General features: G+C 42.3%; 1 protein-coding gene across 1 annotated transcript; it reads right to left on the bottom strand.

Moving 5' to 3' along the window:
- Window positions 1-5394: 5394 nt before the first annotated feature.
- LOC132222389 (eukaryotic translation initiation factor 3 subunit K-like) lies at window positions 5395-6153 on the bottom strand. Its single transcript, XM_059677303.1, has one exon. The coding sequence runs from the start codon at window positions 6091-6093 to the stop codon at window positions 5689-5691; it is 405 nt and encodes a 134-aa protein (XP_059533286.1). The 5' UTR covers window positions 6094-6153; the 3' UTR covers window positions 5395-5688.
- Window positions 6154-12034: the final 5881 nt, after the last annotated feature.

The following is a 12034-nucleotide window of genomic DNA, read 5'->3' as shown; positions in this document are numbered from 1 at the left end:
AGAGAAGCCTTCTGAGAAGGTGGCCCTGGAAATGGGGCTCCACCCCCATCTGTTCCTCACATTAACCCCAGGAGGTTAATCTCTGTTCATAAATGAGGACGAAACTCAGGCCGACTAACTCACTTACCAAGGTCATGCAATTGCAGGCTAGCTACCTGCAGAGTTCTCTTCTCCACACAGAAGTGTCTTTTTGGTAATGTCTGGATCGTAACAGTAAATATCAGGACAAGAGCCAATGCTGGCCTTTTCTGGTCCAGCCCCTGCCCCGTGGAAGCCTCATCACTCACCATCTGTCCCCCCCACTCCCCGCCCGCGCACCTCCTGCTTCAGCCACACCTGGTGGTTTAGGAAGGGTCCTAGGCGGAAACCCATGGCACACTTACATGAATTTAACTGAAAATAATTAAATGAGGAATTATTAATTCAGGGCAATTAAGGGAACCAAAAGGCTGGTGAGGGACGATAGCAGGAAGATATCGCCACTGCAGGACTGAATAAACAGAAGGAATTAGTAGGGATCCTGAAAGCTGCGGTACTTTGGAACTACAAAGTGGGCCAGGTAACAGGAGCAGCTTTCCTTAGGCACCATCAAAAGCCCTGTCATTTACCGAGGTCGCGCAATGCCATTGGTCAAACCGCTGGAAGACAAAGGGCAAGGGAGCCCAAGTGATGCAGTCCATGGAGGGTGGCCTCCCGGACACAGAGAAGGGAAGAGCAGACAACAGATCTTAGGGGCAAATGAGATACACCATCTCCCGCCTTTGCAGAAACTGCCACCACCGATGGCCCTCCATTGCCTGGCTAATTCCTTTGTCCTTTAAGGCAGTTTAAGGATCACCAACCTTGGGAAGCCTGAGTTAGGAGCCTCCTCCTGCACTTTCACAGTCTCTGTGTAGACTCTTATTATCACCCCTGTTGTGCTGCTGGCATGGACCCCAAGCCAGCCAGAGGCAGAGAAAAATCACTATCCTGATCCCACCTGGCCCACACAAGGGTGCTGATCAAATTCAGTGCTTAACAATAAGGACATATTTCCTAAATTTTTCATTTTCACTGAATTTTAAACGTAGAGAAATGTTGCCAAAATACAACAAGGAACTCTCAGGTTTTCTTTTTTCCCCAGAGTCACCAATGAACACTTTGCCACATTTGCATACCATTTACATACCTATAAATCTATATATGTAACATTTGACATATGTAAATTTTATATATGTAAATTTTGTAAGTGTAAATTTTTACAAATATATGAATTTTCCCCTTCATTATTTAAACATTAGAATGGTTGCATCGCTCTGCCCCTAAATACCTCAATATGTATTTACTAGGAATAAGGACATTCTCTCATATACTTGGAATATAATCATCAAAATCAGGAAGTTTAACACTGATACAATACTGTATTCTAGTTCACAGTCCATTTTCAAATTTGTCAGTTGTGCCAGTAATATCCTTCATAGCTAGCCCCTCTCCCTTCCCCCAGTCCAGTATCCAATACAGGGCTGTGCATTGCAGCTAGTTGTCATACAGCTTCAGTCTCCTGTAATCTAAAACACATCCCCTGCCTCTCGGCACCTTAACCTTGACATTTCTGAAGAGTATGGACACTAATTGTGTAGAATGCCCTGTAATATGGCTTTATCGGATATTTCCATATGATTAGATTTGGCGTCTTTCTTTTTGGCAGGAGTACTACAGAAGGGATGCCGTGTCCTTCCCAGTGCCTCACTGAGTGATGGCAGTATTTCCTAATATCAGTGATGCTAACCCTGGTTCAGGTATGTCTGCTAGGTGCCCCAATTATTAAAAGTTACTGTTTTAAATGTATAAATAATCTACGGAAGATACTCTGAGATTATGTAAATAACCTGCTTCTCATCAAACTCCAACCATTCTTTAAAAAAGAGAACAATTCACTGGGTATAGTGGGCAAAAAGGAAGGAGCACTAACCTCCCGTCACTCCTCTGGTGCCAAGGCAGGTCATTCTCACTGTCCGGGTGGGGCTCTCTGTTTTGAAAGGTAGCTCCTGTCTACAGCACCCCTGCTCAGGCTTCTGTGAGGAGAAAATGGAAGAAGGGATTGACTTGAGTCTCAATAAAAAAATAAACCAACCCCAAAAGCACCTCCTTGGGATGAGGGCTCAGTCCTTTTATAATTTTCCCATCTCATTCTGTCATCAGAAGCAGCGATGCCTTCCTGCTTATGGACATCAAAACTGGGCAGGCGTTGTGCTGGCTTATTTACTTCCAAGGTCTGAGCGACAGAAGGGTAGCCTAATTATTATTGGCTCAAGTCGTTTTTCTTGCTTAGAAAACAATATAATAGTTTTAAGAGCTAAAGTCTGGCAAACTTGGAAACCAAAATAATCTTGTCCTCAGACCTTGAAGACTCATATTAGGTTAATGACTCTGTCTCTTTTTTTTTTAATGTATTTATAGGTTTTTCAACTGGTACTTGCTTTCCTGCCCAGGTCTCCCGTAGTAAGATCATCACAACGAAGGACTCTGAATCACCAGTAATAAGATGGCACTGTGGCTGCTAGCTTAGTCACCTGTCCCACACTAGAATGGGGTCTCCCTGAGGCCAGGGCTGCGCACCACGGATTTACACACGCATCGCCCTTTGTCTAGCAGATTGCACAGTAAGAACATTATGGGTACTCAGGTTTAGTTGAGTAAGTACATGAATTAAATGGCCCCAGTATTATAAATTATTTTTCACTCTCCCAGTGATATTCTTTTGTAGAGCTTTGTTATCGTTTAATAAATGAAGGACTGTCCCCTGGTCAACAAGTTCTAACAGTCCCAACGTCCCCAGCCCTCCATAGAGTGGCTAGGTCACCACTCAGGTCACCCACAGAGGGACCCATTTTTGTTTCTCTTCTTGGAAAGTCTCATCTGTGAGCTGATACAGAATTAGGTCATCAAGGACTAGTTGTCTGCAAAGTCCTATAAGCACGACTTGATTTGCTTCCCTGCCAGCCAAAGTCGCTGCCCGACACCAGAGCTCATCCCTTGCCTATAGAGAGGATTCTCCCACTATGCTCTGGCACCCTATACCTGCCTCCTCACGTGCTTTAGATATCCCCTGAAAGACAGTACACAGACGCACCAAGAACCCCTCCCTAAGACCTTCAACCATGCCCGGCTGGTGTGACTTAGTGGTTGAACGTTGACCTATGAACCAGGAGGTCACAGTTTGATTCCCAGTCAGGACACATGCCCAGATTGTGGGCTCGATCCCCAGTAGCGGGTGAGCAGGAGGCAACCAACCAATGATTCTCTCTCATCATTGATATTTCTATCTCTCTCCCCCTCTCCCTTCCTCTCTGAAATCAATAAAAATATACTTAAAAAAATAATAGGACCTTCGACCACACAGCAAAAGCCAGCAAGAGGATAGTACCTTTAAAGTCTCCTCTAATCCATGCTTCTTATTTGAGAGACAAGAATAAATGGCTGCTTCAAATAAAAATATCCAAGATGCCGTACAGAGACAGACCTAAGTTTGGTTTAAAGAACTATTAAACATGACAAAGGGATTGGGAAGGTTTCCCCCTTTCCTGAAAGTCCTTCATGTGACATCCACCTTAACGCTGTACCTGATTTTAAAGCCAGCAGATGTCTGACATATAATACAACATTTATAAATTAAGGAAGCCCTCCTCTTTTAAGTAATATTCTTTTAAATCTCCGTCTCTGACAGCGCTACTATTTGCACAGTAACTGTAATAGGCGTATTTTGGGGGAAATGGTGAATAAAACCTGACAAGCTATCGGGGGAATCTGAATGTATAATTGATGGGGGCATACATTAATATGATTAGGCCTTTATTGGGTGCGGTGGCTGCCAAGCCGACAAAGGGGCCTGGAACGAGGCTCAGCAGTGGTCTCGGCGCTGATAGGCATCAGTGTGTAACGTGGGTTATCGGAGCCCTCTCATGTGCTCTGCCCACAACAGCACTGGGCCTAATTGAAATTTTTATCTTTTTGTTGCATACAGACAGTTTGGGCTGATCACTTCTTTGGGAAAGAGGAGCGGACCAGGCGATAAAAAAAAAAAAAAAAAAAAAAATCAAGGTTTTCAGTGAAGGTCTTAATAAAATCGTTTTTATAAAGGCGTTAGAAACCAGTGCTTTGTAAAGCCACTCTGGAGAGCCCGACTTTGGGAAATTCCTTCACACTGGGATTTTTTGCATATTAAGCAGGTGCCTCCAAACCCATGTAACAAAGACATAGGCAATTCAGTCACTTCTGTGGAAATTGATGGGTTTTTCATAAAATCATGGCTGCTAGTTTAGCTTTTTTTTTTTTTTTTTAACACTGTACAAAGTCATTTTATATAAACATCAATTATGAGAATCATGGATCGGCTGCCTCCTGCACACCCTCTACTGGGGATCGAGCCTGCAACCCAGGCATGTGCCCCGACCAGGAATCGAACCGTGACCTCCTGGTTCCTAGGTTGACACTCAACCACTGAGCCATGCTGGCTAGGTGTAAAGCCATTTTTTAAAAGGTGTAAAGCCATCTTTTAATGACTATAATAAAGTGTATCTTTGTAGAATAACATCTTTATGTAACAAAATTAAAATAATCTTTCCTTCCATTCTGAACAATAAACTCACATGCTTTATCTAAATGGTATCATCCCTCCTCACCAGCATTTTTGCTTAGATACAGTTTCCCAATGTATGTTTTTGCCTGTGGGTCCATGATCAAACATAGGGGGTTGTGATAGTCACAGAATAACACGTTAAGTTTCAGAGATCAAGGCACATCTGTAATTTTCCAGAACTTCCTCATTTTATAGAAATAGAATATCCGCCCTAGTTTACATCTGCCCTTGGCAGTAATAAGCATAAGATGGGAAGCAAGCTGGATATGATTTGGGGGAACATTTGTGTACTGTCACCAGAAAGGTCATATGTTTTATGAACTTTGTGATAAAAATGAGTGTTGATATCTGGGGACTGGACAATGAAAACTAATGGGGCATTGGAACTTCCTTGGTGACCTCATGAAGCAATTTACGATCTTTTTATCACCCCTCATACGATGTTGTCATAAAAATGATCTTTTAATTAAGTGTAACAGGAAAACTCTGCACCCACCAGTGACACCCTAGAGTTCTGCTTGCTCTATATCTTTGCCAACATGTGGTCTTTTCAGACTTTTTAATTTCAGTCATCCTAATGGGTATATGTTGACATTTCATTGTGGTTTTCATTTTAATTTCCTTAGTTAGTCCTAAGGAAATTAGTCCTCATGACTAAAGACATTTTAGTAGCATATTGGCTATGTATCTTCCTTGGTGAATTGTCTGTTCAAATCTTTTGTCCCTTTTTAAACCAAGTGATTTCCCTTCCTATTATTGAGTTGAAACAGTGTAAATTTTTTTTTAAGGTAATAAATCTTTATTAAGCACCTGCAAAGTTACTGGGAGGAGGCCATGATGCTGGACACACTGTCAAAGTCGATCTTCTCCACGATGTTCTTGGGCTTAATGCTCTCTTCCTGGCTACAGATGAAGATCTGGCCCGACTCATCAGCACTCCAGCCATACTTGCTCATCCACACCTTTAGCTGGCTGTCAGTCAGGTCCCCGAGCATCTCGGCCAGCAGCCAGCGATCGATGTGCTGATAAGTGATACCCATGACATGGCAGATAAATTTTCGGACAGAATCTTAAAAACCAGTTATACCTTCCAAAAGGTCCATGTTTTCATCTAGGGCTTGCCAGAAGGCCTGGAAGTGGCAGGTCTCTAGCAGGTCTCCAAGGTACAAAATCTGTCGGATGGGCCGTTCTTCTTGATGGGCCTGGTCAATCATGCACTTGCAAAGGGTGAAGTCAGTGTGGGGCAGGTTGGTAAGGGCCATTAGCAGAATCTGAGCAGTGACTGTGGTCTGAAAGAAGGCTGGGTTGAACTGGTACAGCTTCAGGACAGCCAGGTTGGCTTCCAGATCATAGGCATTCTCCTTGGCCTGTGTCTTCACATAGCGCTCCAGGGTGGCCAGATTCTCAGGATTGTATCTGTCGATGCCCTTGAGCAACTTGCCCAAGTTCGCTCTCATCTGTTCAAACATGGCCATGCCTGCGGTCGCTTCCCTCTCGGGGGATGGAGCCGCGGTACCGGCCGTGCGGCGTCCTAGAGGACCACGAAACAGTGTAAATTTTTCAATTGGTGGTAGGGGAGATATTTATGCCATCAAAGGTCAAAGGACATATGCATATGTAGGTCAAGGTAAACTGTGGGTCCAAGGCTGAGACACAGATAAGTTAGAGGTGATATTTGAAAAACTATCTGCATGAAAAGGTTACTCAAGCCGCTGACATAAAAAATCAGGTAGAGTCAGGGACCCAGAATGTAGAAATATGGAAATCTGCTAAAGCATTCTTTTGTCCAAGTGTAACTGATCACTCCCCTCCCACCCAGGTGGAGACAGTTCCTGATTGTTGGCTGTTAGGGGACCAAATCCGTGTTGGGGAAGATGAGTAAAGACGGAAGCATGGTTTAAAGTGTAGGGTCAGGGATCAGACATCGTTTTCTACCACAGAGGGTGTGTCTGTGAATATGCATTTAATATACTTTTAACAAATGTTTGAGGGCCATTATGTTCCAGACAGTGTATTAAATGTTGGATGTAAAATGGGGATGAAAAGAAAAAAATGACAATAGTGGCAACAAGAGGTAAGATTGATGTTCTAAGGAGCTCATCACCTCATCCTTTAATTTCTTTCATTTTTTATTCATTTCAAATATTATTATGTTAATTATGATAATTATCATTGATAATTAAATAATTATAGATAAGTAAATAGTTAATTATTTTAATTAAAACGTTATGATTTACATGTCCACTCAATTATTTAGCCAACATTTTTTTTAGCAAAAGATATGTTTTGGTCACTGTTTTTGGTGCAGAGGAGGCCAATGTTGGAGTCTCTCTCTTGTGAACTAATGCTCTAAAATAGTCCTGGAAGCTCATTCTAAATGTAAGCACAATGTTATATTATTTGGTGAAAACGTTCATTTTCAAGAGTTCTTTATTCCAAAAAGCTCCAGACAATTCCACATTCATCATTTTCCTTAAGTGCTATCGCTTACATAGCCTCTACGTAGTATTTCAACATGAGGTTAATTGCAGCTAAAGAAAAGTTTATGATTAGTCCAGACAGGTATTTTTCTTCATTGTCTAATACCATAAATCCATTAAATTCCTATCCATCTTGTCATCCTCTCCTTGAAGACTTGGTTATATGACCTGCTATAGTAGTTCAGGTTCGTGATTATAATAGTGATTGGCAGAGAGCTTTCAGAGTTGTAATAAATTTTGCCATCGACAGAGAGGGATTTTATACCAACCCCATTCCGTGGTGAAATTGGAATTTTTAACTATCTTATTCCTGGTAAGCAGTATCATTTGGAAGAAAGAACCAAACATTCTTCTGGCTTTAATAATTGTAGTAATTTGCTTGGAGGATAAAGTTTGAAGTAGCTTTGTAGCATACCACTCTCTTGAACCCCATATTCTGGAATTACCCCCCATCCTTAGATACGGGATATCTGTGTTTTTCAAATTGTTTTCATGGCCTGATAATAATTCTGGGATATGAGAGAAGTGGTAGGGATCTTGTCAGGGGACTTGGACAACGCGTTTTCCTCTGCTCTATTTCTTTCTTTCTACAAAAGGAGCAAATTTCAGGGACTCTCTAGTGCAGTGGTTCTCAATCTCCCTAATGCCGCGACCCTTTTAACACAGTTCCTCATGTTGTGGTGACCCCCAATTTCGTTGTTACAAATTGAACATAATTAAAGCATAGTGATTAATCACAAAAACTATATGTAATTATATATGTGTTTTCAGATGGTCTTAGGCAACCCCTGTGAAAGGGTCGTTCAACCCCCAAAGGGGTCATGACCCACAGGTTGAGAACCACTGCTCTAGTATATGTCTATACTCGAGTACGCATGTGTGTGTATAAACAAGTAGCCCATATGCCCATGATACATGAGTTCCTCCTTGAAATTTCAGTTGTTGACATGCTGGAAAAATTGGGTACATAAATTATTTCTGCCTCCTCCACGCACTTTAACTCGAACGGCCAGCACTCATTCAGTGGGCCACCATAGGTCTCCCTGTCCTTGCAGCATTACAGGGGTAATAATTTTTAACATGGTTGAACAGCTCTTGAAAATTTCTCCAATGTAGTCAACATGAACCAGCCTTTCCTCAACATCGGGCCTGCATGTCTTCCCTCCACATTTATGTCTCTACAACAAACATATTTATTGGGGCCATTATGAGAAAAATCTCCCTCTCCATAAATATTTGTCTTCCCCTTTGTCCCTTTTATAGGATCATGAAGAAATGATGGCAGGTCTTGTTGGGTGGTTGTACATATGTGCACGCCTTGGAAGGAAATCTCCCTTTTACTCTTTCACTGAACTATCTCCATAACATCTTCTTTAAAAAGTCAGACACTTTTGGTGTGCTCTGAAGAGAGGAATGGACTAAGGAGCACAACAGGTGATAAACAGGACTCAGTGATGTAAATAAACAATGAGGTATTCCCTGTGCTGGTATGTGCAGATGATTTCTTCATTGACTGGACACCTGGATGTCACTAACCTGTATCAGGGATCTAGCACTTTAACTGATCCTCTGACCAAACAACTATCTAGAACTGGCTTCAATGATGGAATTTGGATAAATAAATGCTCACCTATTGGTTAATTTTTCAACATTTTCATGATCCACAGTGCTTGATCTGCTGGATTAAGAAATTTTACTAGTCAGAGAGACATACTGTGCCCAGAAGTTACTGTTTCCCAAGACAAATTAGGTCTTGGAATGAAATATTTCCTTTCCTTTTGCTAGCTATTTTCCTCCTTTTTCTGCTGAGTGGTCCTATCAGGAACTAGCTTGGTGGGTTGTTTTGTTTGTTTATTGTTTGTTTTGTTTTGTTTTGTTTTGCAGTGTATGACAGAGGCATGCTCTCTTTATGTAAGGATAGGTTATCATCGCAGAATGATAACCACAAGGCAAATTGTTAATAATTTTCCTTTGATAAGGGATTAGGTAGAAAACAAAGAATTGGGGGCAGACGAGGTAGGGAACATTTCAGAGGATCTTCTTTTCATCCAGCTATAATGAAAAAGGTTTTCTTTATTCCCCTGATATGAGGACAAAGGTTCAAATTAATGCGCTGTGAATAACATGACAGCCCTTTCAGGTATGGCTTCACATTCCACGGGTGAAGTGAGGAAATCCAAAGTGAATTCTGTTGCTTTTTCAAAGGGTAGCTGACATGTCTTTAACGTTCGAGAGAAAACACACACACACACACAGTTTTCAGGTATGCCAGCCAGGATGAACAGGTGACTTATTGGGAATGCTAGTTGAATAGTTTGGAATGTCACCATTTCTGTGGCTTTCCTTTCAGTTTCTATTTTTTTATAGTACATTTTCATGGCTCAATTACCAGACCAATTATAGTTTTCTCTTTTTATTTGTTCTCTTTTATTGCCACTTGGGACAGAAAAAAAAAAGGAACATTGGTGACAGTTAGCTCGTTTATGGAAGGCTTTCAACACTGCTGATTAGAATGCTCTTCAGCTAGTCAACTTGCCAATGACATCCTATAAAAACAGCCTTTCGGATGAGGCTCTTCATGGCCGTGAGGGTATTTCTCACTAATGGAAATATACAAATGTGAGCTGACTCTCCAAGTGAGGAACAAGAGGTCTCCTTCAGGAGGGGGTCTTAGGCTCATTGTATCTTTTGTAAGATTTTCATCACTGACTTGGGGAATGGAGCTTGTTCCTGGATGTCATCCCTCACCCCACCCTACCCCATTGCACCCACATAGTTGTCATTACATACCCATCAGAACCGTCAGCAACTGTTGTGTTACAGCAAACCAAGCTAAGCCACAGCATTTCATTATGGATTTTCATTGTTGCTTTCATCAGGGCCCTTGAAAACCTGGAAGGCAAAGAGATTAAGAAAGATGAATTTTAAGATGGTATACTAAACATTAAAACCAATTATAAGAGAGGAAGTAAAAGAGTTTAGGTACACTTGCAGATAACAAATATTTTAAACAGCCTCTCATGGAGAATTTAGAAATGAATCTTATGGGTGCTGGGTATTTTTTTAAATATGATTTTAAAGAGAGAGGTAGAGAGATAGAAACATCAATGACAGAGAGACATTGATCAACTACCTCCTGCACACCCCCTCCTAGGGATGGAGCCCAAAACCCAGGCATGTGTCCCAACCAAGAATTGAACAGGGGACCTCCTGATTCATGGGTTGATTTTCAATCCCTGAGGCACACTAGCCAGGTGGGTGCTGTGTATTTTTACATTGATTTTACATAACTATGTATTTCTAATGACTATCCTATACAATAAAAGCCTAATATGCTAAGTGTCCAATCATCCATTCAACCAACCAAAGTATAATATGCTAATGATATGCTAAGGCCACTCAACTGCTCGCTATGATGTGCACTGACCACCAGGGGGCAGACAGTCGACCAGTCAACCAGTTGCTATGACATGCACTGACCACCAGGGGACAGATGCTCCGACTGATCGGGACTGAGCGAGATGGACCAGACATGCCCTGAAGCTCTCCCGCGTCCCTCCCTGGCCCCAATCGTGCACCAGTGGGGTCCCTTGGCCTGGCCTGCACCCTCTCACAATCTGGGACCCCTTGGGGGATGTCAGAGAGCTGGTTCCGGCCCTATCCCATGTCAGGCTGAGGGACCCCACTGGTGCACGAATTAATGCACCAGGCCTCTAGTAATCCTATAAGAATGAAAAAACGTTTGGTGCTCTAAATGTATCCTATTTTCTCTCATCTTTGTTAATTTGCATAGTTTACTTTCTATAGCTTCCTTCCCCCTAATACGGTAGCTTGTCAATTTCTTCTACGTTACTCAGCAATTGCCTTCATCCCTATGTCAAAGTGTAATGGTCATTTCTAATGAAGGTTCTTCCATGAATTTCTAAGCCTGGGTTAGGAATCCCTCATGTGTCCCATACACCCTCTTCTTGCAACAGGCGGCATGTACACCTTACACCATTGCTACCTTTGTACTTGCCCAACTCTCCAACCAGACCATAAATATTTTTGTGGCTATTTTTTCTGTCTGTTTTACCACAGATGCCTTTTGCTTAGTGCCACCTTTGCCACATGGGGGCTCAGAAATATTTGCACCTCCTCTGCCATGCTTGACATCTATGACCACATTTCTGTTCACTCTTATCTTCTTAGAAGTAAAGGGAGCAGTAGTTATAAACATTTCCTCCAATGTCAGCAGAGATGTTCATCAAAACTTTCAGTCTTCGTTCCAAGGGTATCTAGGATTGTAAAGCAAGTCGACAGAAAGACCGCATTCTTTTTTTTTTTTTTAAATAAATTTTATTGATTTTTTACAGAAAGGAGGGAGAGGGATAGAGAGTTAGAAACATCGATGAGAGAGAAACATCGATCGGCTGCCTCCTCCTAATGGGGGTGTGCCCGCAGCCAAGGTACATGCCCCTGACCGGAATCGAACCTGGGACCCTTCAGTCCGCAGGCTGATGTTCTATCCACTGAGCCAAACCGGTTAGGGCAAGACCGCATTCTTATGGGAATCATGAGCTTGGGGACTCTGAGATGGGGAGGTAGCCAGCATTGCCACTGTCACCCACAAAGCAGTATAGACAAGAGAAGTCGTTCAGTGGGTCTCATCTAACAGTCCAATCTGGTGGAAGCATTAGCATCGGGAGTCTCTGAAGAATGCAGCCCCATAATGTGGTTCTAGGATGTTTTATTAGATTGGAGTAGGTCTCAAAGAAGTAGTAAGTTCTACTTTCTGAGCAAGAAGAATGAAGCAGGAACAAGGCAGGGGACCAGGTCTCCAGACAGATGTGCCAAGGAGTATTAAGAAACTGGAACACAACCCAAACTCTGATCTAGAAACTCCATGAAGTGGGCTAGACCCACAGGATTGGAGCTGGGAACGGAAGCTCCAGAT

The sequence above is a fragment of the Myotis daubentonii genome, chromosome 20 (assembly GCF_963259705.1).
Source record: "Myotis daubentonii chromosome 20, mMyoDau2.1, whole genome shotgun sequence".
Classification (NCBI taxonomy): Eukaryota; Metazoa; Chordata; class Mammalia; order Chiroptera; family Vespertilionidae; genus Myotis; species Myotis daubentonii.
The sequence above is the reverse complement of the archived record's forward strand: the minus strand, read 5'-3'. Positions and strand labels throughout refer to the sequence as shown.

What these genes read in the sequence shown, in the direction of transcription:
- LOC132222389 (XM_059677303.1), bottom strand. Translation starts at nt 6,093, where the DNA reads ATGGCCATGTTTGAACAGATGAGAGCGAACTTGGGCAAGTTGCTCAAG.